The following is a 27,425-nucleotide window of genomic DNA, read 5'->3' as shown; positions in this document are numbered from 1 at the left end:
ACTTTTAGTCCTCAGTAGACACCAGCCAGGGCTGGCAGGTGAACTGAACGGTTACTCTTGCTATTAAAAACTGTGGTTCAAACTGACAAGTAGCTTAAAACGAGAAGTCCCAAATAATGCCCTTCACTGGTGGCAGTGATGGCCACCAGCTTGGGTGTCTTTAAAAGAGAATTTGACAAATTCATGGCAGTAAAGGCTTATCCATGCTGACTAGCCACAATGGCTATTCTCTGCCTCCATGGTCGAAGGCAGAATCCTTCTGAATATCAGTTGCTGGAAACATCAGGAGGGGAGAATGAGGGTTTCCCACAGGCATGTGGTTGGCTACAGGGAGAAGAGGATGCTGGACTAAATGGGTCACTGGCCTGATCCAGCAGGCTCTTCTTACTTTCTTATGCATAGAGATGACTTATCAGGTGGTGCTGAGAGATTTGTCTCTGACAGAAAGAGAGGCACTTCTTCAAATACCAAAATAAGATTCATATGGACTCTTAGCAAAGGTTTATTCCCATCAGTGTTCTGCTCACTGATAAAAACTTGGGCGTTCCTCCAATGGGCCAAGGCCCTTACAGAGACCTTATAGTTTCCCAAGTTCCAGATAACATGTTGTATAGAGAGAGGGGCTAGGTGTCCAAAACCTCACTCTTCCCCAGCACTACACTGGCAGTTGTAGAAGGTGACCAGGGGAGCCAGTAAGGATGCCACAGCCTTTATTTAAGAACTGTCCTAGGCTCTTTACATCTGGGCAACTTGTCCATCATATAAGGTGCTAATCAGAATCCTGCCTTGCCTCATCCGGCATCTGGCTGGCATCAGCCAAGCCGATACAGCCTATTTACATTAACTATATTAACTAACTAGTCTTGTTATGGGAAGCGCTGTAGCTTAGTGGTAGAGCATCTGCCTTGCATGAAGAAGGCAGCTCCAGCTTCATTCCCCATCTCCAGGTAGGTCTGGGAATATCCCTATAAACCCTGGAGAGCTGCTGTCAGTCTGTATAGGCAGTGCAGAGCTAGTTGGCCCAATGGTCTGACTTTACTATAAGGCAACTTCCTATATAGTTTTATGTGTGATATCTGAACACCAGCTATTCTATACCTGCTTCTGGGCTGACGGGATCATTGCCTACTTCTTTTGGAACCTGATCACTGGTCTATTTACACCCTATTTTTCACCTCTGAATCTGCTGGGCTCTTGACAGCCTGTTTGGAGCTCTAGTATACTGATATGGTAGCTGCTTAGAACATTTCTATGGGTGGATGGATAAGAGAAATATGCACATTCAAGCTCCAGGCAGGTGATATATATGAAAGGGAAACACAGTGTATCAGGTCTCATCCAGAGAAACAGGCTCTATCTGACTCCTAAGGTCCAAGGTGTTGTGGCAATGTGAAAGCAATAGGGCTAGCCAAGCTCTCCAGGGTATTGTGGAAGCAATGCGGACAAATTCATACCATTCAATAAAGCACAATATTTTGACATGGCAAATGGCCCTGACATACAAGGAGTCTGTAAATCTAACTATATCACACACCCATCCCTAGACTCAATATTGCTCCTTATAGACCTAATACTGGAACCACTGAAGAGTCAAATGTTAGCCCAAAGTGTTCCCACTTACATATAGGTATAGAGTTATGCCATACTATTACCCCTCTTTTTAATTAAAATATTATTATTTATAGTTTAACCACCTCTTGAGCAAACTCGGCTCCCAATGTGGCTACATTACAGGTCATAAGCTTATTAGATATGCTTTTTAATTAGTCGTGTTTCTATTACGGTTATATATAAAACCATTCAACTAGACTTATTAATAGGTGGAAGCTTTGACGTTTTTAGGTGGGGCTGTACGTATGCTTAATCTGCTGCAATACCAAAATCAATAATAATAAATATAATCAATATGGAAAAGTGGACAGTTAATGCAACAAAGCTTAACTTGAACTCCGGTAAAGTGCCTAGCATCAACCTGCTCTTGACATTTTTAAAGAACAAGTTTCAAGAGTTTCACTCCAACTCAAGATGATCAAGTTTTGCTCCCTCTTATAGTTGCACCATTAATGGGAGTTTGCGAGAATTGGCCAGAGGCATTACTATGCTTCACAAAGGCTAATGCTTTGCCAAGAGTGCATGCTATCTGTGGACGATATGAATTCAGTTTCATTGTATTACCTTTTGCTGTAATTTCAATTTTACCTCCCATCTGCCGGCATATAGCCTTCATTTAGTTTTGCCGATATTCCAAAGGCGTTTCAAGAACAGCAATGCCACATTCCCCCCGCCCAGTATTATACATGAAAGACACCCATTATATACAGTAAATTTACTGCTCAGAAATTCTTTCAGCTGAGCTATCTGCTGGTTATGGCCGGCAGCAGATTAAAAACTAATTCTTCCTTTGCTGCCATGAAGGGGCCAGTACAAGCACATCGACTTAATAAATAAAAGATATAATCTCTCACGATACAAGTGGGTTTCATAAGGCATTTAACATGGTCACTTTCAAGCAACGTTACATGACAGAACCAACAGTAAGCCCACTCCCCACAAAACCTTGGAGTTCAGCTTTGTAATGCTTTCCGCGAGTCTGATATTTCCTCAAGAATACCGTGTCTTGATCATAGCATATGTTTTACGGTATTGCAGAGCGCTTGTGTGTTTAGCTGAATGAGTAAAAAATAAAAGATAAAAATTCTGAAGGGAAAAGTGCAAACATGCTTTAAGCAATTAAAAAGCAGATGGGCTTTTCACCGAGCATTCAAAACCTTTCACTTCACCGATAACATGGGAAGAGGAAAAGACTTCTGCTTGATCAAACTGTGTGAAGTGCAAGAGGTCTAGAGCCTTGCGAGGCCTGGCGAGGAAACACAGCGAGTCCTTCACGGCTTTTAGGCACCCAAGGTCATATTCCGGAGCAGCCACTGCTGAGATCGGCTTTCACTGCAGTCTTTCATGGTAGGAACCATTTTGTCATCTTCAGAGGGTTCGTCGAGACATTGGTTGCTGTTGACGTGCCTCAAGGTAAGTCGCTGCAAAAGAAACAATAACAACAACAAAAATCCTGTTATGTATGCAGGCATTGTAGGTCAAAGCCAGGCTTGTATATATACAATGCAGACCTAGGCCTTAAGGCCTCCTGGAGCTCAGGAGCTTCATTCGTAATAACAAAAGATGGAGAGGATTCCAAAACCCTCTGATGACATTGTTAGTAGCTGGCAGGCAGCCAATCCCTGATGAGATAGGGCCAGTGTTGTGATTTGCTAATTGCAAGCATTAAGGCGACCTATCAGAGGTGAGGTGCGTGCTTTTACTTGGGCCAGTCAAAGATATATATATTGGGCCAAGTGCCCCTGTTTGTCAGTCTTGTTCTTGTTGCTACAATAAACTGCTTTGAGCTGAAATCTGGTCTTGAGTCATGCCTGAACCCACCCAGACTTCACAACCCAAGTGAAGAGTGCTGCCATTTAGAGCAGTTCATGAGTTTCTCCAGAAACTAGAGCGAGCTTGGGATTTGTTCTGCTGCAGCCACAATGCAATACTTCTTTTCCACTCCCCTTTGCCTATGACTTGGCAAAGTTAGCGTTTACTTTTCAGGCCCTCTTTTTAAAAATTATTAAATCTTGTATTATAAGTGTATTATAAATGTTTTGTTGTACAAAGCTGTATGACTCTTATGTATTAACACAATGTACTTAGTAATGATGATGACGATGTTTGTTTGTTTGTTTGTTTGTTTGTTTATATCCTGCCCCTCTGGCTGGGTTGCCCCCGCCATTCTGGGCATCTTCCAACACAGATAAAAACATAAAACATATCAATCATTAAAAACCTTCCGATACAGGGCTGCCTTCATGTATCTTCTAAAAGTTGTATAGTTATATATGTATACATCATATGCTCCTTTAAAAGTTTCAGCATGTTATGTTTAAAACATAAACACTGCTTTTGGGAAGCTCTGAGCAGCTTATATATATAGAGCCCTCAAGCAGGACTGAGGTAGATTGACCACTGGTCTGACTTGGTATAAACTAAAGCAACCTCCTATGTTACAGAACAGGGGATTCACATGATACTGCCAAAACCTGGAGCTGGACACTGAAGGTAGGAACATTTGGAATTATTATGAAATCTGTGTTTGATTTCATGTTGGTTAAGATGCTCTGGCCAGTGGAAAAGCACTGCATTTATGAAGATATCCTGAATCAGGAAAGGCCCTGAAACTCATCAACTGGTACCAGACTTTGCTGTGGGAGGAGCCAATAAACTGAATCTGAATTCTGGTAAGACAGAGGAGCAATGGATGAGCAGCACCTGAGCCTGGATAATGGATCAATTTCCTGAAATACTGAGGGGCTAGTAGGAATGTTCTGCAGGAACGTTTTGAATACTACAGCTTTGGTTCAGATTGTGACAAAATATATATTCACAAAAACTTTACTGATATGTTGCAAACCAGTTAGCTCAATGGGTACAGTCCAACTGAGTTCTGCTCACAGTAGACTTATTGAAATCAATAGATCTGCTACTCATGTCCCTTTCTTTCTTTCTTTCTTTCTTTCTTTCTTTCTTTCTTTCTTTCTTTCTTTCTTTCTTTCTAATATTTTTATTGAATGTTTTCATAATAAACTACAATAAAAACCAAGCTAGTCTAAAAAAGAAAAAGAAAAAAAATAAGAAAGAGAAATAGATCTAAAAACCCTCTACCTCAATTGTATCATATCCTTTATTCATATAGAGAAAAGAAGACCTTCCTGGAAACTTCTGTTTCTTCCCCCAGCCTCTCACCCTGAGAGATCCTTTCTTCCCCATCATGTCCATTCATTTCAATGGGTTTACTCCATGTATAGTGAGTAGCATTGGATACCACCAATCTATTGTGAAACAGTGCCTGATTATCAAGGGATTAGAGAGAGTGCATGCTCTCACTGCAGTACTGCCATGTTAAAAATGTAAATGATATCCAGCTTTGCTACCACAGAATGTATTAGAATATTGGATTAAGAAGATTATTAGATGGTTTCATGACCTTTCCCTTAAAAGATGTGAAAATACTCCTCAAAAAGCCCACCTTATAATCTTTTCGCTCAATTCCAGAAGTGGAAGAAGGTAACTTAACTGAGTTCCTTACCAAGGAATTTTCCAAGTTTTGGAACTTAGAAGAAAAAGACTTTAAAATACTATCTGCTTTTAGGCTTGGAAGACTTATAAAGAAGGAGAAGCCCAGAGACTGTTTGATAATATTGAGATCAAAGGAGGAAAGGGACAAGATTCTAGGCCTGCACTACGGAAAGTCACTGGATATTTTGGACAAAAGAATTGAAATTTATAAGGATATTCCTAAACAGCTGTTGGATCTTCGAGCAGACTACTCGGAATTAGTAAAACTGCTAAGGAGCAACTCAATCATCTTCAGGTGGGAGTTTCCCCAAGGTTTGTCGTTTACTTTCAGAGGGAGGAAGATTAAAATTAGAACGCCGGAGGATAGAGACAAGTTTTTGGTGGCACACGGAGAAGATCTTCATAAGGGACTTGGATTACCCCCAGGGCCTGAACCTCCGGGGGTTCCTGCACCCTCGGACCCCCAAAAATCTGACAATAAGGTACCCCCACAGCAAGAATAACCAGATATATTCAGGATGTCTCTGCAACTTTTGAGCTGGAACATAAATGGCTGTAACATTCCAGGAAAAAGGAGAAAAATCTTTCACATTTTAAAAAAGGAACATTTGGACATTATTTGCTTACAGGAAACACATGTGACCAGGCTCCACAGAAAAGTGTTAATAAATAAAAGACTTGGTCAGGAATTTATATCTTCGGATACAGTTAAAAAGAGAGGTGTGGTAATTTATGCAAAAGAGAGCCTTTCACCTAAATTTCTGTTTAAAGATGAGCATGGAAGAATTTTGGCGATAGAAATACAACATCAAGGGGAAAAAATACTGATATTAGGAATTTATGCTCCAAATGAAGGAAAATCGGAATTCTATAAGAAGTTGCATGAGACCATGCTGGACTATCTGGACTACAACAACATCATTATGATGGGAGATATGAATGGAGTTGTATCAACCAATATGGATAAGTCACAGAGCCAAAAAATTTCTAAAGATGGGAGACTACCAAAGACCTTCTTTGAAATGACAGACAATATGGACTGGATTGACATTTGGAGAGTGAGAAACCCCTTGGGAAGGGAAGGAACATTTTTCTCTGAAGCCCAACTGACTTGGACAAGAATCGACCAGATATGGATAACTAGAGGTCTGGCACCTAAGATCAGAAAGGTGGAAATCTGCCCAAAGACATGCTCCGACCATAACGCACTGAGAATGGACATGACATTGATTCCAACCGGTTCCTTCAGATGGAAGATGAATGATGGCCTGTTTAGAGATCAGGAGATCACTAAGAAGGCCCAAAAAGCCCTAAAGGATTATTTTGAGATCAATATGAACACCACAGTGGAAAAAAGAACTATCTGGGACGCAAGTAAGGCCGTGATGAGGGGGTTCCTGATACAACAGAACACAGTAAAGAAAAGGAAACAAAACGAAAGGAAAGATAAAATTTTGGAAAAAATCAAGGAGTTGGAGAAGAAGTTAAGACTTAATCCGAAGTCCCAGCCGATTCTGAGAGAAATCAAACTTTACCAAGCACAGTATTGTAAACTGATAAATCAGGAAATAGAATGGAAAATCAAACTAATGAAACAAAAAACTTTTGAGTCGGCTAATAAATGTGGAAAACTGCTAGCTTGGCAGTTGAAGAGGAGACAAAAGTTAAACATAGTGACAAACTTAGAGATTGAAGGAAGATGTATCCAGAACCCCGGAGAGATTAGAAAGTGTTTCCAGAGATATTTCAAAAAATTATACACTCAAGGGCCACAAGATGAAGCAGTGATTAAACAATTTCTAAAGACAAATGGACTGGCAAAGTTGTCAGAAGAAAATAGATCAATTCTGAATGGCAAAATAACACGACAAGAGATTGAGCAGGCCATCCAAAATATGAAACAGGGCAAATCACCAGGACCAGATGGGCTGACCTCCAAGTATTATAAGACATTGAAAGACTATTTGATACAACCACTGATGGAGGTCAGCAATGAAATTTTAGAGGGGAAGAAGGCGCCAGAATCGTGGAAAGAAGCCTTCATCACATTGATACCAAAATCGGAAACTGAAAAGACACAGCTTAAGAACTACCGTCCCATCTCCCTTTTAAATGTGGATTATAAAATATTCGCAGACGTTTTGGCAAGTAGATTTAAGAGGGTTTTAAACAAAGTAATCCATAAAGACCAGGCAGGCTTTCTCCCAGGTAGACATATGTCTGCCAATACAAGGAACATTATAGATATATTGGAGCTTTTACAAACAGACATAAATACTAAAGCTGTTTTAATTTTTATAGACGCGGAGAAGGCCTTTGATAACATATCCTGGAAGTTTATGAAAGGGAATCTAAAAGAAATGGGAGTGGGCCGGGGGTTTGAGAATGGGATTGATGCAATATATTCAGAACAAAAGGCTAAACTGATAGTTAACAATGTGGTTACAGAAGAGTTTAAAATTGAAAAAGGAACACGACAAGGCTGTCCGATTTCCCCGTTACTATTTATCTCGGTCCTGGAGGTGCTCTTGAACACGATTAGAGGGGACAGGTTGGTGGAAGGGATACAGGTCGGAGCGAAACAATACAAACTTAAAGCGTTTGCAGATGACTTAGTTCTGACATTACAGGAGCCAGAATCTAGTACGAAAAGAGTACTACAACTAATCCAGGATTTTGGTCGGGTGGCGGGATTTAAACTAAATAAGCAAAAAACCAAGGTGTTGGGAAAAAACTTGACAGATATTGAGTCGGAACGGTTTCAGAGAGAGACAGAGTTAACTGTGGTTAAGAAAGTTAAATACCTAGGGGTAAACATAACAGCAAAGAATTTGAGTCTGTTTAAAGATAATTATGAAAAATGTTGGTCTGAAATTAAGAGAGACTTGGATAGCTGGTCAAAACTGAAACTTTCATTGTTAGGTCGAATAGCTGCTATTAAGATGAATGTATTGCCAAAAATGTTATTTTTGTTTCAGACATTGCAGATTGTAGATAAAACGGAGTGCTTCCGGAAGTGGCAGAAAGATATCTCCAAATTTGTCTGGCAGGGCAAAAAGCCCAGAATTAAGTTTAAGATATTAACGGACGCAAAAGAAAGAGGGGGCTTTGCCCTGCCAGACTTAAAGTTGTACTATGAAGCCGCAGCTTTCTGCTGGCTAAAAGACTGGCTACTTCTGGAGGACACGGATGTGTTGGATTTGGAAGGTTTTAACAATGCATTTGGATGGCATGCATATTTATGGTATGACAAGGTTAAGATCAACAAGGTCTTTAAGAACCATATTGTCAGAAAAGCAATATTTAATGTCTGGACAAGATACAAAGACTTATTAGAAAACAAAACACCGAGGTGGCTGTCACCTTTGGAGGCCAAGGCCCGAAAAAGACCCAATATGGAGGCCAATTGGCCAAAATATTGGGAAATACTAGAAAGGGATGGAGACAATTGGAAACTGCAGAGTTTAGAGAAAATGAAAGATAAAGTGCGAGACTGGTTACACTATGCTCAGATTAAGGAAGTGTTTAAGATTGATAAAAAGTTAGGATTCCAGGTGGAGAAATCGAAACTGGAGACAGAACTGCTAGAACCTAAGACTAAGGTACTTTCAAAAATGTATAACTTGCTGCTGAAATGGAACACACAAGACGAATTGGTTAAATCGGCTATGATAAAGTGGGCCCAGGATATTGGGCACAACATTATGTTTGAGGACTGGGAAAGGTTATGGACTACCGGGCTGAACTTCACAGCATGTAATGCTCTGAAGGAAAATGTAATGAAAATGATATATAGATGGTACATGACCCCAGTGAAATTGGCTAAAATATACCATTCGTCTGATAACAAATGTTGGAAATGTAAGGAAAATGAAGGAACATTCTTTCACCTCTGGTGGACCTGCCCTAAAGTGAAGGCCTTTTGGGAAATGATATATAATGAGTTAAAAAAGGTATTTAAGTATACCTTCACCAAGAAACCAGAGGCCTTCCTTCTGGGCATGGTCGGCCAGAACGTGTTAAAGAAGGATAGAACATTTTTTATGTACGCTACAACGGCGGCAAGGATACTTATTGCTAAGAGCTGGAAAACACAAGATCTACCAACACTGGAAGAATGGCAGATGCAGCTGATGGACTATATGCAACTGGCTGAGATGACTGGCAGAATCCGCGACCTGGGAGAGGAGAGGGTTGAAGAAGATTGGAAGAAATTTAAGATTTATTTACAAAAGTATTGTAATTTGGTTGAATCCTAACAAGGAAGCCAGAGCAGAAATAACTGTCTACCATTAAATTATAATTTTTTATTTGAGTTTAACCTAAACATTGCACTTAAGAGTATAAACAAGATGATAATTTGCTTGGAAAAATTCGTTTTTAATGATGAGAGTGGAAGCGGGAGACGTGAGGGAGTCCGCAATAGAATGAAAAGATGTTATGAAACCTATTTTGTTTGTTAAATATGTATCTGTAAAAAATCTTAATAAAAATTTTTATAAAAAAAAAAAATATAATCTTTTCTGTCTAGTAATGAACTGCCATTTCGTCACCTGCTTTTCAAAGACTTAAATTGATTCACCAGCTGCCTAATGAAATATTTGTTTTTGTCACAATGTCTCATAGCTGTTCTTCTCTTTCTTTGAGGTAATTTTTAAGGGGGCTTTTTGATTGCCAGTACGCCTGTTTTCAGTGATGTCATCAAATAAAATGATCAATTTTTTTTAATCCACAGCACCGCAAGAAACAAGATTTTTTATTAAAAAACCGAAGGGTTCTTTAAAAAAAGCATCAAAATCTTGGTGCTACACTATCACTGAAATGTAGTGCCCATGTTTTATTTCACTGCTTTTAGCTAGAAATGTAACAATTGTTTTGAGATGGCAGAAATATTACCTTATACTAAACATTCATATTTGTGTCATCCTGCTGTGCACCATAGATCAAATATCATAAGATCAATTATTCTTTTTAAACTGAGATGGGAAACACTGCTCTCAAAATATTAGGCATTGTCTGCTCTTGCACTCAGGTCCTGTTTGCAGGTTTCCTACATGCATCTGGTTGACCACTGGGAGAACAGGGTGCTGGACTAGGTGGGCTGTTGGCTTGATTCACCAGGCTGTGTATTTGTTTACTTCATTTCAAGCATATCTGAAGGAGCGTCTCCATCCCCATCATTCAGCCTGGACACTGAGGTCTAGCGCTGAGGGCCTTCTGGCGGTTCCCTCATTACGAGAAGCAAAGCTACAGGGGGCCTTCTTGGTAGTGGAGCCCACCCTGTGGAATGCCCTCCCATCAGATGTCATCTGAAGGCAGCCCTGTTTAGGGAAGTTCTTAATGTTTGATGTTTCATCACTGCTTTATTATTATTATTATTATTATTATTATTATTCTGTTGGGAGCCACCCAGAGTGTCGGGATATAAATAATAAATGAGCGGGGATAGAATTATTATTATTATTATTATTATTATTATTATTATTATTATTATTATCTCTATCCATAAATATCCATCAGCTGCATGGATCTAGACCTTGCGAGGTCAGTCTGCTCAATCACTGATAACAGAAAAACAGAATGGTAAACTTTTGGGCTGGTATCTTTTTATTCAGAGTTAGAAGTTCTTGTTTAGCAACTTCACAGATGGCATTAAGGAAAACCAGAACTGCATGCTGCGACACCACTGAAATGTTTATTCATTGCTGATTTCAAAATTAAGCCATTTCCCTGAGATGGTTAGCAATGATGAGATTGCACAAACTTCTAAACTTTTGCAAAACGATTACACGTTATTCCATGCTAGATTGACATGTGTTACACATTTCTAAATGTTGTGTGCTGTACAATTTCAACTGGGGAAGCATCATCTCCCTTGAGGTTTTGCTCTTACTTTGAACAAACTGTCATGGAATTCCCAAAGAAACATCTACACCTGTTAAATTAAATCACCTTAAGGCTGTTTAATATTTTGCAGCTCTGTAAGAACAGAGCCTTTTCCTATCCTTTTAAGAGACATTAAAAACTGCACTGTTAACCTATGCAACTTGTGCGCTGTTCATAGAAAAGATTCAGGATTGCTGAAATAACGTATTTTAGCATTAATTAAACTGGTGATATTGCAAATCTACAAACCCAAGGAAACTGATACCGTGCTGCCTCCCATCAGCTGTTCCTTTGTATTTTTTTACATAATTTCATGCCAGACAAACATATTGTTGGGATTTTTTTCAAACAGTCTTCTATAAGCACTTACTTCTTTGGTTCCATAATTATGTATGCTATTAGAAAGAGCTTTCTTTGTTTGGTCAGCAACCAATTACCTTGGGAAAATATTACCAGCAAAACCACACAGTCTAGAATTTACTTCATTTTTCACCATAAATATGATTATACTGCAGCAATCTCTAGCTGTTTAAACACTCGTCAAAACAGGGTTTTTTAAAAATAAGAAGAGTTTTCTTTCTTACTCAAGCATATGCAAGCTTGCTTAAAAGGTGAAAAAAACACCCATTCATTTTAGGACAAAGAGTAAATGTTAAGTTAATCCCATTGCTTTACATGTGTGTGCATGCGCACCCAACAGCAACATGGACAGGTAATATTACTGATGCAAATGTTTTAAATTCCTAACCTAAAATATCGACAGGAAAACTGACATTTGCCTTATAAACGATATCTTAAAATGCTCTGGAAATGTCTAGACTAGAAACAAGGACCATGCTAACACACCCGTTAATTTGTAAGCCTATGTGCAGGGTTTGTTCTTTTTAATATAACTTTTGTACAGCACTGTGAAGGCTCCATCTGCCCTATACATTTAAAAACAGCATCATACCGCTTTAAAGAGTCAAGAGTTCTATAGCTAAACCATAAGGAGTTGTAGTTCTGTGCGGGGGAATCAGAGTCTTCTAACAATGCTTTACAGCCTTAATGAACTACAACTCCCAGGATTCCTGGGGGGCGGGGGCGGGGGAAGCGTGTCCACTTAAAGAGGTATGATACTGCTTGAAAAGTGCAAAAAGGGTTGAGGTGGTTTTGTAAATGACGTTACCACATTGAGAAATACTCAGGGTTTATTTATGACACATTTCTGGGTACCTACTACCAAGATACATCTACGTACCTACTATACAAGATAATTACTAAGAACACAATTATTTATTTAATTGTATTTACTTACAGGATTTTCTAGGCTGCTTTTCAGCTCCTGCTTCCAGAGGGGCACAAACAGCAATTCCATGAAACCACACATTAAAAAGGACATAAGATACGGTCAAAATAATAGTCAGCTAAAACAGAATGGCTCTTGAGGAGACCCAAGAGACTGAACCTGAAGCAGGGTTTCCACCTTTGGAAAGGATTGAATCAGAAAATGTGTTTCTCTGACATGTCCTGGTCCTTAGGTCATAAAGGGCTTTACAGGTTTAGGTGGGATGCAGGTGGCGCTGTGGTCCAATCAGCAAGCCTAGGGCTTGCTGATTGGAAGGTGGGCGGTTCGAATCCCCGCGATGGGCTGAGCTCCTGTTGCTCGGTCCCAGCTCCTGCCAACCTAGCAGTTTGAAAGCACGTCAAAGTGCAAGTAGATAAATAGGTACCGCTCCTGTGGGAAGGTAAACGGCATTTCCATGTGCTGCTCTGGTTTCACCAGAAGCGGCTTAGTCATGCTGGCCACATGACCCAGAAAAATTGTCTGTGGACAAACGCCTGCTCCCTCAGCCAGTAATGCAAGATGAGCGCCACAACCCGAGAGTTGTTCGTGACTGGACTTAACTGTCAGGGGTCCTTTACCTTTACCTTTAGGTACCTTTAGGTTTAGGCTGCACACTGGTGACCAATGTAGCAATTTCCATATAGGTGTCCTGTGCATATGCCAACTCACAGTCTCCAGTCATGAGTTCAACTGTGGTATTCTGCACTGATCAGATTTTCTGAACACTTTTCATGGGCAGCCCCACATGAAGCAAGAGCTGCCTATGCATGGATGTGAGTAATCAAGTCTTCCAACAGTGAGCACAGACAACTTAAACAGCTTGGAGCTAGTACATTCTAGGACACAACTATGGCCTAGAAGCAAGGCTGGGTCCCTAAGAACCCGTGAGCTATGAACTTGAACTTTTCAAAAAGACTGCAATCCTGTCTAGAAATGGCTTTTCTTCTTTGTGTCCACAGAGTCCTGTCCCCATTGCAGCTCATGGAATCACTTCACTTTTGTTCAGAATGAACTTAGCCCCAAAATAAATTCAGGTAAAGAGAGATTGCTCCAAAACCACACACACACACTAAAAATGAAACCATTCAAAAAGTGCCCTGGAAATAATACCATGGTTGGAACTGGGATGGGGTGGCAGTGAGTTTGGGGCTGCAGGAGCAGATGGATGCCAATTTGGGGGAGGGGAGTGGCATAGTCTGCTACATAATATATGCCCATTTCATGTTAGGACACCAAAAAGAATGGATTACTGAAGAAATAATTAGACGGACCTGAGGAAGGTGGTAAACAGATGAGGAGAAAGTGCATTTTGCTGCCAAGTCTGGATGAGCCCTCATAGGCCTATTTTTACTGCATGGAAGTTCTTATATCTGAGAGGAGGCATTTGTGCCAAGCTAAACAAGGCATCTTTTGCAACCAAAAAATGAGCATTAATGCAATTGATAAAACTGCCAATAAACTTAAATATCATAGTTGACCCAGTACTGGGTAACAGTGCTGATGGTGTACCATACAGGAGTTTGGGTTGTACATCTGAATATCCTGCAATTTTTATGTGGGTGTTAAGGGCCTTCGACCTGACGTGCCCTGCTGGCACCAGTGCATTAATGACCTGGCAAAAACAGGATCATGCCGAACAGATTTCCCCATCTGTTTTGCAGTGCAGAGAATGCCCTTTCTAGGTGTGAAAAAAATAACAACACTTTCTTTTCATCACAGTGGCTAAAGCAAGGAATAGGAGTAGCCATCAATACAACTGCTACTATATGTTTAGGGGGAACACAAAAGCCATGCTTTCTAATTCACAAACAGTTTTTGGAACTGGGAAGGATGTGCAAAAAGAGAAAAGACATACACCACAAAGGACAATCAATTGTGACTTTTAACGTTGACTGTTTTAAACACACCCAGAGATAAGCAGCATAAACTAATGCTATTTCTAAGCTGTTGTTTCTACATCTTAACACTACGTAAAAAACTAAACGAGGGGAGAAAATGGGAAAAGAGCACAAGCAAGCAATCAAGCAAGGAGCTTAGCTTTTTCTTTTTGCGCCTTTGATACCAACCTCGAGACATTTGCTAAAGAAAATAGTCAGTGGGACTATAAAAAATGTTCCTAAAAACCTCCAGCCGCGTGTAGTTTCTCAGTAGCCACTTTTGAAAGGGGCTGCCATTGCATGTCTCCACTGTGGGGCCACGAGTGCCATCCTCTATTCTGCTTATGGTCAAACATGACTGGGTAATGATATGGAGAAATGTGTGCGTCTGTATGACAAGAAAAATGGTAAACAAACAAAGAGACAGAAATCACATAAAAAATGGAAAAGAGAAGAAAAACACTACTGGGCCTTTGGCAAAGGGAAGCTCAGCAAACCAGATCAAGTATTGTTCTCAAGTACAGTTGTAAGATTTAATCTTGAAAAAAGTACCCACCAATTACATGACTTCCTTAAAACTAGACAGATTTAACAAACTCCAGATTACCAAATCTTAATCCAGAAACAATGGGAGGTAGTCTTCTAATGAGTCCCATAAACATAAGGATTGGCAATTGCACAAGTCCTTCCCAAATCTGTTCCAAGGGCTAGGGGAAGCCCTAGAACAGATTTAGGGACCCACAGGGGGAAGGCATTCTGTTGTGCAAAGAGAAATCCTTGTGCTGAGAGAAGAATTCCCTGAGGGCTCCATTGGATCCTACTCAATGGGTAGGATCGAAAGAGCTGTAGAAAGAGTTCCACTCATGCAGTGGGGCTTTCTGCTTCTACGTCCTGCAGTCCTTTGCCCAAGTTGCTTCTGGGAGTTGGGGAATCTTCTGCAATGACCTGGGATCTGACCTTGGTGGCAATGGCAGACATTGCAGTGCTTCCCCTTGTGTGAGCAGAAGTGTGCTCCAAATCTCGCCCAGAGTGACAGGGAGCAAAGCCTAACAAAATGCTTCAGAATTGACTCCAGGTGTAAAATAAACCGGGAATGAGGCTTATCAGTCGTGCTAGTTATAAGCCATGTGGTCCATTCTTCTGTGGTCATACCTGCTTTGCTGAGTAAAGTATTTATTGTACAAATGATAGTTTTCTTGATACCCTGTTTCAAGTGAGTTGCCCTTCTTTTTGATAAAAAGAAATGCTAGATGAAAATTACATTCAAAAGAGTTGTATGGAAGAGTCTACGGTTTGTGGGATTATACTACATGAAAGTGCAAGTGGGAATTATATTTTATTTTTGCTTTGAGGGAAAAGGATGATTGTGCTATTATTCTCCACCCAGAAAGCACTGGGACCCTCCCAGTGCTTTGTGGGAGAAGAATGATGGAGCCAGCTGTTTCAATGAGCTCTCTCTCTCTCTCTTGTCCTCTAGCTGTGCAGGTAATGATTTCAGCCTGTGTGTCCTGCCTACTATGTATAGACTAAACTGGCTAAGTGGAAAATACTAAGCAGAACGCCTCAAACCCAACAACATGAAGAATAGCAGTCAAATATGTTAACAGCTATTCTCGAGTGCAGCCTTCATTTACTTTTAAAAACAAAACAAAACATATATTGATTAGTGGTTCCCTGTCTAACTGACAGCTGAAAAGCCAGTTATTCTTAGCATAAACTTTATGGGAAGTTCATTCTCTTGGTTGGATTTAGAAAGTTGTTATTTTTGCTGACTTCCCTGTTATTTCATCTGCTTCTTTTAAATCTGTTGGATGGCCGTAGTTTGAAACTTTTAATTTATGTGTTGTACCCCTCCCAGATATAAATCTGCAAGGAAGGGCAGATTTAAATAAACAAGGGCAGATATAAATAAATAAATAATAGTAAGTCACTGCAGCATACATTTGCGTGTGTGATTAAGAGTGTATTCGCATGGAAAACAATAAGAAAATTCAAGAATGAATGTCCTTATAATGTCACTTTGAGTAAGCGGCTGGCGCGTCAATTTTTTTGCTTCAGTTTCATTATGAGATGCAAGTTCATGTCCTTCCTTTTCTCTCTTTTTCACTAGTGGAAAGGAAATGTCATCTGAATAAATCAATGGGAAGATTTAATAATCTTGCGTATTTAAATATTTATTATAGGCACATATATCCAGCAGATTCAACAGATAATTATAAACAAAGTAAGAACAATTTAGCAGAAGGCTTCAGATCGAAAAGGAACATAATCAAATACTGTAGTCTTGCCTCCAACGAGCTGTGCTGAATTCAAAGGAGCTAAGCTCATCTCAAATTCATGCACAGAACCAACCTCCTGCACTGTTTGCCTTTTCATTTATCCTGCTAATTTAGAGGAAAACAAGGAACCTCATGAAATTATTAGTCTTTCAGTTTACAGACAAAAAGCGTGTTGTGGAAAGTAAACAGCCTTCAATCTAGATGAGGCTCTGAATTATATGCCAGATCTTCCAAAACCTCTGCTGCTTGGTTACCATAACCTTAAAAAAAAACCTGTGCAGCAGAAGCATTATCAGCCATCTAAATAATTTGCACTGTTCAATGAGAAGCTAGTTATCACACTAGCCAATGCCATTAATAATTGCATGCCTGCCAAGGCTTATTAGACTACCATGGATTATTAGACAAAAAACCTCAACCCCCCAAAAAACAACACTTTAAAAACAGCTGGTTCCTCAAAGCAAAAAGACATGTGTTAGCACTGTGTTTCTGTAGTGACAATCTATTTTACTGTATTTGGCTTTAAAATGAAAGCTTGGGTTATACTTTAAACAGTTTCCCTATTTGTCAGATCCAGACATTCATATCCAACGTTCTCATTGCTTTGCTCTGTAGTAGGGATCCAAGTTTTCTGCTGCATTCCTGGCGATTCTGACTGGTTAAAGAATGCTTACAAGTGTACCCTGCAAGTGTATCAACATCATAAATGAATGAAGCTAAAGGAGTGCAGTTAGATGATCAATGAAACTCTCAGGGGGACATGGCCCGATGCTCTGCTGTAAGTGCTTAGCAGAAGATTTATGATGCAGCACCAAAATCAATGGGAGTTTTGTCACTCATTTGCGCAGGTGCAGGAAAAAGCCATAAAAGAAGTTTTCCTTAACATGTTTCAAAAGATCACTCTAATATTGTATAGTGTAAAAAGAATCCAGTCCTGAAATAATACAGAGCATATTTAAGAAAGGACATTCGGGTCCTTTCTGCTACATATCTTCAGAATATGTTTCTTTTCTCCCCCCCCCCTTCTTTGTCTACAATGTAATATTTTCAACGACAGGAAATTTAAAGTGAGCCATAATAAAATACAATCTACTGAAAGCCAACTAAACAAGGTCATATGTACCACCACAGCAGTAAAACAAGCAAGGTCCTATTCTAGAATAAATCACAAGGTTTGCCAGTTTTCAACGCACTTACCTCAAAGCTGTATTCCCATTTACCTATATACTGACAAAAGCAAATAAATTTCACATGCAGTTAAACCAGGACTCAGTAAATGTCTTACTGTCAATACTCATCTTTCCACAAAGACTTCTTTGAAAATGATACAAGTCCTCAATATAAATTAGAAACACCACTCACTTATCTGATTACATTTTCATGTATACCTGTAGACATTTAACATTTCCAGCAACTAAGGGAGGATGATAACTTACTTTTCTTTGAATCTGACATACTGAAAGCCTTTAATACACACAAATAATGTTAGGGCAATTTTTGCTCCTTCACAGGATAAGTGGATTGCAAAAGCAGTTGCCCACCAGAGTCGCAATTATCATTATCTGCTACAAAGGGTAACCAATTTTTGTCCATATATAGACAAACGGCCACAGTAAGTACCATTGCTTCAGATAAAGCACACAAATTCATTTCAGTCCTTTTCATAATTTCAGTGAACATGGGGGGAAGATAAATTGGAACAATGTCTGATCTCCATGTTTCTGATTTCTATTCATTCATTTGAAGCTCTGAACAGAGCATATTCATATAGCGTCTGTATGCATTATCAGGAATACTGGCTTTTGTTAAGTTCTTGTGTGCTCTGTCTGCTCCAGTTGTACACATGTAGGTTCTCTTCAGACATGAATACAATGGGAGGAAGATGGAGCGTCTGTTCCTCCATGTACCAATACAGAGCTGGGCTTTCATTGTCTCTCTCCCCCGTCTTATCTGATTATTCAGCAATCATGGGGGCACAAAGATCTTGAGAAGCTAGCCGTCTTATTTGGATGAGAGACAAGAGGAGGTGTTGAAGAACTCTCTTCTCCCATACCTCCATCGCCAGGGACCCTGAAATGGAGTGGAGTTTGGAGAGCAGAAGACAGGGCACAGCATCCAGGGAGTGGGATTACTAAATCTGAATAGAGTTTGTGAAGGGTGTGGAGTCTCATGCTTTGATAGTTTCCCATTTTGCATAGGTAGATCTCATGACTAGGCAAACAAAGGAGATGGAAACATACAGTAGCAGGAGAACTGTCTATGTCAGGCTTCCTCAAACTCGGCCCTCCAGATGTTTTGAGACTACAGTTCCCATCATCCCTGACTACTGGTCCTGCTAGCTAGGGATCATGGGAGATGAGGGCCAAGTTTGAGGAAGCCTGACATAGACAGTTCTCCTGCTACTGTATGTCTCCTTTGTGCCCTAGCAGGTGAGGGGATACCATTTTAGGGCATTTGAGTTGGGGCAAGAAAGAGGTACCAGGCAGGCATGGGCAGTACTTGGATTTATGAAGTGATAGGAAGAAGGACCTGCAACAAAACATTGTAATGTGGAACTATGTTCAGGGTTACAGCCAGTCATGTGCTTCTCCAGGATATTGCACTGCCCCTGCAGACAGATAGTGTTCTGTGGCCAATGAGAATATTCAATCATCACTGGGCTCTTTTGTGTCCTTCACCCTACCCTTAGGGTGTTTATTCTAGAGTATGTTTACAGTTCTGCAAACCTTTCCCCAAGTCAGCTGCTAACTCTTGTGAGTGGATGACAGTGCATTTTGGTACCCCTAGAGTGAGCCTGTATTTATTTCATTTGTTGACACCTAAATAATAGTTTAGAGCATGGCCGCTTAGGATCAAACTTATATTACAGATTTCTTAACCCATAAACTATTAGTATTTATCATGAGTCCTCTGTCTTCCATATGCTCACAGTTCAGCTTGAGGAAAACAATGCAGATCCAGATGCAGTAAACAAACTAAAAAAGGTTAAACCTAAACAGAGAAACTTTCTTGCATACTGAAAACTACTACATCATTGAGAAGGGTGGTAGCATAGTCTTCTGGTTGACATACTGTATAAGTTTTTTTACATGGTGGACCCCCCCCCCCCTTTTAGTCCCATGGAAAGGTTTACCACCTCAGATACTATTTGTGAGAACCTTCAACTTTTTCAACCAATATCCTACTACATGACTGAACATTAGTTATGTTGGACAAAGTGGAATCAATTAAAAAAATATAGCAGGCATTCTCTAAGCCTTCCATTCAACATTACATTCCTGCTTGTAACTTCTAAGTTTTATACACTAACAGTATGAAATATTTATGGCATTCTTTCACTACTAAGGCCAAGGGAACTGCCAAATTTTAGGCAGCTTCCACAAAAAGTCCTCAATCAGAGGCAATTAAAAAAATAAAGCATACAGACATACGCTATGTAAACTAAATGCAGCTTTCTAATCTGCAAGTTTCACTGCCCTCTCTCCCCATTGTGACCTTTCTACGAACTGTATACTGTGTTCCAGATAACACAAAAGAGTGCCTCAAGAGGAAAGCAATTGAAATTGAAATGGGAAAATGAAATGGGTGACATTCTGCTTATTCTGCTTTTCCACTCATTTTCATTCAACAGCAAAGACGACAAATTGGGCTCATTCATTTTGTTTTGTATTTGTTTTCAAAACAATTGTATACCCCTGTTCCCTTCTCCTGTCTTTCCACTGTGGAATAATAGCAGCTGGGGACACAGATGATTTAGAATAGGGGAATACCATAGAAGGGTTAAACCCACCCCAGTGTTGCAACTCTGATCAAAATTGGCACTTCCCTCAGACCCTTAAAGAGACAGGTAGAATGATGAATCTTCTGTGTCATGTCTCTTTTGACCCTCAGTTACACACAAAATTAGCTGTAGCATTTAAATGAATCAGAATTAAGAGTGCTTAAATTTGGCAGGATTGTCCCAGTATTTTAGCTATTTGTGTTGCTCAATAAACAAATAACTATGCAAAATACGAAACAAAAAGGGATCCTACAGCTGTGCTGATGGGGAAATTGGATGAAAGTTTTAAAACCTTATTTTCATAAGAGTCGAATCAAACATTGCAGGAGCAAGTTCTTTCTGCAACAGAACTTCTCCTTATTCTCCTTTCTCCACGTTTTGCAAATCTGCCCTGGAAGACCACTCAACCCTCTAGAGCAAGGGTTGCCAACTCCCAGGAGACTGAGATCTACTTACAGAATTAAAAACTGACAGTGATTTACCCCCTTTTGGGGAGGGGTTTCAGGTCAGTGTTGTTCAGCTTTTTTTAGGAAGGGAAGGCTCGTTTTTGCGGGGTTCAGGTAAAAGTTGTTGAGCTTTTTTAGGGAGGAGGAAAGCCCCGATTTTTGAGAATTCAAGCCTAAACTCAAGGGAGAAAGGAGAACAGCCACCAGCCACTCACCAACAAATTGCTGGGAAACTGAGTAAGCTCTGTCTTCCGTTCTGAAGATCATGCAACAATGGAGGGTGGGGCCAGATTCTATTTTACCAGCACTAAGGAAAGGGACCCAGTGATCAACCACGATCTACCCAAACCTCCCAGGGATCTACCAGTAGATTGCGATCGACCTGTTGGACATCCCTGCTGTAGAGCAATTTGGGGAATGCACTGCACATGAGGAAAAGAAGAAACGCAAGGTCCACTGTGTCTGCAGTTATGCTTGCATATAACGTCTATTTCATTTGTGCACAAAAATCACTGGATACAATACATAATGTATGAACACACTACCGTAAGAACAAGAAATTTTCTATTTATTGTATTTTGAAGCAGAAATATGCAGATAGGGTGGGGGGAGAATAGAAAACAAAACAAAAACCACAGCTCTCCAAACCTCATATATAGCAAAAAATTCAGTGTTCATTTCCAGTCCTTGAAAAGTAAAACTGAAAGCTCTATCTATCTATCTATCTATCTATCTATCTATCTATCTATCTATCATCTATCTATCATCTATCTATCTATCTATCTATCTATCTATCTATCTATCTATCTATCTATCATCTATCTATCATCTATCTATCTATCTATCTATCTATCATCTATCTATCTATCTATCTATCTATCATCTATCTATATCTATCTATCTATCTATCTATCTATCTATCTATCTATCTATCTATCATCTATCTATCATCTATCTCTATCTATCATCTATCTAAAGCTTAAACTCAGGACAAATATTGCAAAAGTGAAAAAATAATAATTGATAGCATCTTTACAATCAAGCAGCATACATTTCAGCATGGAGTAGCTGCAATTTTTATTAAAATTATTTTCCGTATGAATGTAAATTAATAACATCATAACAAAACTTACAGATTAAAGTAATGGCAAGCTGTCTTCTTAACAGAGTTCCTTAATATAGGAGCTGAGCCATAAAATATTTCTTTTTTGCTGGCTCCATCTAATGGCCAACACAGATTTTACAAGATGCTTCTACACGTTTTTGCAAGCTATTAAAAACAAAAAAGCCCTCAATCTATAGCAAAACATGTTTTTGATTAGGCATTTTTTTGTGGACCATTTCTGAACATAGGATTGTATCCATATTTTATTATGTTTGGGAGTTAGGCCTGTTGAAATCAATGGGCCGTAAGTTAATTATGTCCATTTAATTTCAATGTGTCTAACCCAAGCATGAGTTAGTTTCAGTAGAACCTAAAATTAAAATATTATCAAATAAATTTTACAAATGTTGTAAAACTAGCAATTTTGCCAACTTTTAAAAAATCTTACTGCATTCATTACATGAAGTTTTGTTCACTAATTGATAATATATCCATGTATTTCCATCTTAACAAAACAATAGTTCTTAACTGAAAAATATTCTATGTTTATGGGTCACACGTATATCACAGAGATATATTCTGTGGTGTGAATATGTATTTTTCTAATTCACTGAGGAAAAGTTGAATTCACAGACTAGAATCCAGTTGGTCTTACTAGTGCTGTTGTTCCAGTGGGAGACATCTTTCAACAGGGGAGAAGACTCCCCCTTTCTCCCGGAGCCCACGCCATCCCTTGAAAATATGCACTGGGGGAACCTTCTATAACAGGTTTTATGGGACCATGAAGAGGAGGGGGAGTTGGGAAAATCGTTCTCCTCCTTTCAAGGACTGCCCCCATAGGAACCTATTCAGATCCTGCAATCATCATCTGAGACCCCTTTTCTTGTGCCTCCTCCATGAGAGGTCCAGGAAGGGGGGGGGGACACAAGGGCTTTTTCTGTAATGGTTCTTCACTTGTGGAACCATAACTACAGAAGAAAAAGCTTTTTTATTTAAAAAAAGAAATCTGTTGAACATTTCAAATATGTTGTCAAAATGGAAGCACTAATCTGGACAGGAGGACCCCAAAATGTAATAATAATAATAATAATAATAATAATAATAATAATAATAATAATAATAATTATTATTATTATTATCCCCCACCCATCTGGCTGGCCTTTCCCAGCCACTCTGGGCAGCTTCCAACAAAATATTAAAATACAGTAATGCATCAAACATTAAAAACAGGGCTTCCCTAAACAGGGTATTACTGAACTGGAAGTAAAATTAAAAAATAAATGCAAAACCCAATCCCAAACCATCCAAAGAAGTTACTTGTACCAATACTTCAGCTTCCCCACACATGATCTGTACTGAAGATAGCTCAGATATTTATTTTCTAACGTTTATTCCTTGCTTTTTTCCATTATGGAAAGTGGCGGTATACATGGAATTCCTAGCAGGTCTCTCATTTAGGTACTGACCAGACCCAGATGTGTTTAGCTTAAGCAAGGTGTGTTATCAGCTTATGTGTTTTCAGAGATGTGATGTCAGTGCAAACGCTGTTTGCTGAGGGGATATGGGGCTGCTCCACACAGATACAGCATTTGATTTATCAGCACTTGATTTTAGAACACAAGTTCATTCTCCTTGTGCCTTTACATGCTTTAAGAGAGTGAATGATGCCACTGGTGGGTTTTTTAAATCACATACAGTGGTACCTCGGGTTACATATGCTTCAGGTTACATACGCTTCAGGTTACAGACTCCGCTAACCCAGAAATAGTGCTTCAGGTTAAGAACTTTGCTTCAGGATGAGAACAGAAATCGTGCTCCAGCGGCACAGCAGCAGCGGGAGGGCCCATTAGCTAAAGTGCTGCTTCAGGTTAAGAACAGTTTCAGGTTAAGTACAGACCTCCGGAACAAATTAAGTACTTAACCCGAGGTACCACTGTACAGGTGCTGGTTGAATGAAATGTTCTTCTGTGGCTGTGGGAACTTTCATATGAATTCAATCTGCAAATGGTCTGTGCCCCCACACACAAACGCTACCATCTGATGCTATCATTGTCAAGTGCAGAATACATTTGGGTGAACTAGTTCAGTGAGTACATTCAATTGCTGAATATTTTCCTAACAAGCTACATTCAAGTATTTGCAAAATAATGACTTGCACTGCTCTGACTAGTTCTACAGCTTTCCAGTACCCATATACTTCTTATAATATGCCTTTTTACAATGATGAAACTATCATCATCTTCTCCTTTTTGCATCCCAAATATTCTACAGCAGCAGTATTTATGGATGTACAATCATGGATCGAGTCACAGTAATTTACGGTACTGCATATTTTATCGTCCTGTATATCATTCCCCAAGAATGAAACCAGCCTTGGAATAATGAGCAAGGGCTTGTATATTATTGGCATGTTGGGAAGCAGATTACTGCAGAAATTATAAGTTTCAAAAATTACTATATAAATCTATTTTCAAGGTGAACCAGAAAGTGTATTCCTGTCCCCCCTCCCCATTCCTTCTGCACTCAAGCTTGCAGTTCAGTCATTCTCTAGCACCAGCTGCTGAAAACACTTCTATTTGCAATCTCATCATGTGGGTATATGAAAGATATAGCCCAAATGGTGCCTTCAGTCAATTTAAGAGCTTGTCGTGGAATGTAGGGGAAATGTCAGTCTTGTACATAGGAAGGTTTTAGGCCATTCATAGTAAGTCAAAAGCACTCTCTTCCACAGTCCCCAAAGTTATAAGAAGACTATAATAGACCCTGGGGCACTGGTAAAATTTATACCTAGTGACTCACTGCCATTAGAAGATGGGAGCAGTAAGATCCACTCCTGATGTAGTTTCTGAACAGTTGAGCCCAACAAAGAAAACATTACAATGATAAATTATCTCTCTTTAGGCATTCAAAACAGCGTGTGTAGGCTAGAAATGGGAAGGTGGAAAATCCCATCCCAAGTTCCCTAGTACATTGTCTTATTTCCTAGCCTTTATGTATTTTGCACCAAGGTCTGAAAGGGGGATTCTAACTGCATTGAGTTGATCAGCATTAGAATTCTCCCTGCAACTGGGAACCCTGGTTGGAATTGCCCTGAAGAGCTTCATGATGAACACTTGACGATCAGGAGAGGAGGTGGCTGGAATAGTGGGTGGGTCTACAGAAGGCACTCCAAACAGAGATGGACCTAAGGCCTCTTGCACCCGTGGCAAGGAGCTGTATCAATACCCCCCCAGACCAGAAACTCAAAAGTTTGCTTTTCATTGTCTTTCATGCTCTGCCAGTGAATAATTCTAATAGTGCACAAATGTGCAGGCTCCTAGCTACTCTGAGCCCTTGGCAGGATCCAACCTAACCAGCCCCTGGTTACAACCCAGACTCCAAACGCACTTTGAGCTCTCACCTGTGTGTGTGTGTGTGTGTGTGTGTGTGTGTGAGTGTGTGTGTGTGAAATCCTAAGTTACAGTTTCTGGATCTGGATCTGAAGTTGAAAAAGGACTGAAAACTTCATGCCAGATGCAACAAAGAAAATGTTCCTGACCAAAGCCACAAACTTAGCTAACTAAGCATCAGCTCTTCTCCCTTCTAACAAAGCATTGCCACTTAATTTACTATTTTATGTATACCTGCAAATGCATAAACATTTCTCGTTGCTTTCTTTGATCCCATGACCTGCACAACTGGCCTACCAAGCCCTACTAATTTTACCATGATGTGTGTGTGCGCACATGTACATATAAGCACACACATACCTTGGACTTTGTATGCTCATACTCAACCTATACCTCTTCTTAACTGTGTTAGATGTATCCTGGAAGATTTCAAGTTAGTGTGACATTGGGAGTTAAAAGTCAGCAGTGGGGTGGTGGGTGAAGCAAAGTTTGTTTTCCCCAGATATTCTGAATAAAGTTGAAAGGCTCATAGGTCTGTGGACAAATTACAGGAAACACCAAGCCCAGCCATGGCCAAAAGATCTTTTGCCAAAACGAAAGCAGCAACACAACTTTAGCTTAAAGGGTTAATTCTAGGACATGTGACAGGTTTTGCCTGTTCATCTGAGACCTTGGCGATAAAAGTTGAACATGGTTAGTAACAGTACGTTTGGTTTCCTTCTGTGTTTGAATAAATACCTCAGCATCATACTCCCAAAGTTGGTTTCCTCTCATGTGGTGGCACTTTAACATGATCACAGGACCATTGAGTCTAGACACATCCAAACACAAATCATCTGTACGAATCTCCTTGTCAGCCGTGTATGAAAATACCTGGAAGAGATAGGTATTGGCATTATTTTTTAAGAAGTCTGTATTACTAGGGGACTTCCCGCCCCACTCTCACCCCACAGTAACACCCTCTCCTTTTCACCCTGTGCAATCACAGAGTCCCATTTTCATCTTCTTAACGCTGTTTCTGAAGCTACTTCTGCATTCTGTTCTGCACCCTCCTGAGCCCCAGTCAGTATGGCCACTGATTAGGGATTATGGGAGTTGTAGTTCAGCAATATCTGGAGTGCCAAAGGTTAGCCTGCTCTGCTTTTGAAGTGTCACTTCAAACATGGGTTTTTTAACTGCTGAAATTGTGACTGCTTCGTGCCCCTTTTAAAAATAAAAAACACACATTATAATGTGGAATAATAATAATAATAACAACAACAACAACAACAACAACAACAACAACAATAATAATAATAATAATAATAAACAACAATCTGTTGCACTGATGGAACATTAGGCTTAGCACTACACTGAATCCTGGTAGCAATATCACCACAACCTTCTGTTCTTTGTTCTTTAGGGAGAAAGGAGGGTGAGGGGAAGATAAGAGAGAAGGGGGGAAAAATACGTACAAGGGAGGAAAAGTTATGAATTCCACACTGCCAGGTGGGATTAAGGTAGTCCCAGGTCAGAAAAACAATGAAGACAAATTAAAGCAACCTATGTGGCAGCTATTTTAATTATTTACAAGACTCCCAATTACTTAGAATTCACCTCCCAATTGATTTAAAGTATTCTAATGAAATCTACAGGAAAGGTGGTTTCTCTTAATTGTTGAAAGCAACCTTTCGCCAATTAATTGTTGAAAGCCTTTGGCAAAGCATGCAAATTGAACTTGATTGCATTACCAATTAGGGAATGCATGCAAATCATACTAAGTTACCAATTAGGGTGTTTTAAAAGGGGAAAAGATTATTAAAAGCAGATTCAAGCATGTTTTACTTCCACATGTTCTAATATTTAGATACAATGCCCTAGAGCTTCTCGCAAGGCATTTTTACATATGGTTAAACCCAAAATACACATGTGCAACATTACCCTGGCAACTAGCAACTGATTTTAGAATGGCAAACACGGCGCTGAATGTTACAATTCCTGCCTCATCTTTTTTGGATTTCTAAGCAAGTTATGTCCAGCAATAAGTGGACCTTTATACCTTTAAACTGTGCTGGATCTACAAATTTTGCTCTATAGGGCATAAGTCTGCACTGCTGCCCCTCTTCCACTGCCTTCCATGCTCTCTCTCATCTTTGGGAGCCTACCCAGTCAAGGAAGCAAAATAAGGTGTTATGTCTGCAGTGGTCTGTGTTCACCTGAGCTTGAGTCTGGACT

General features: G+C 39.7%; 1 protein-coding gene across 2 annotated transcripts in view; it reads right to left on the bottom strand.

The window, feature by feature from the left end:
- Positions 1-2,473: 2,473 nt before the first annotated feature.
- Positions 2,474-27,425, bottom strand: part of GALNT13 (polypeptide N-acetylgalactosaminyltransferase 13) — a 151,306-nt gene continuing 126,354 nt past the window's right edge. For both annotated transcript variants that reach the window (XM_081929109.1, XM_081929110.1), the window contains exons 11-12: positions 25,950-26,084; positions 2,474-3,032 (exon numbers count right to left, since the gene is read on the bottom strand). In XM_081929109.1, coding sequence (XP_081785235.1) covers positions 2,892-3,032; positions 25,950-26,084 — 276 coding nt within the window. In that variant the 3' untranslated portion in view covers positions 2,474-2,891. The remainder of the gene's footprint in view (positions 3,033-25,949; positions 26,085-27,425) is intronic.

Source organism: Podarcis melisellensis (genome assembly GCF_964234715.1).
Source record: "Podarcis melisellensis genome assembly, chromosome: 1".
In the NCBI taxonomy this organism is placed as follows: domain Eukaryota; kingdom Metazoa; phylum Chordata; class Lepidosauria; order Squamata; family Lacertidae; genus Podarcis; species Podarcis melisellensis.
The sequence above is the reverse complement of the archived record's forward strand: the minus strand, read 5'-3'. Positions and strand labels throughout refer to the sequence as shown.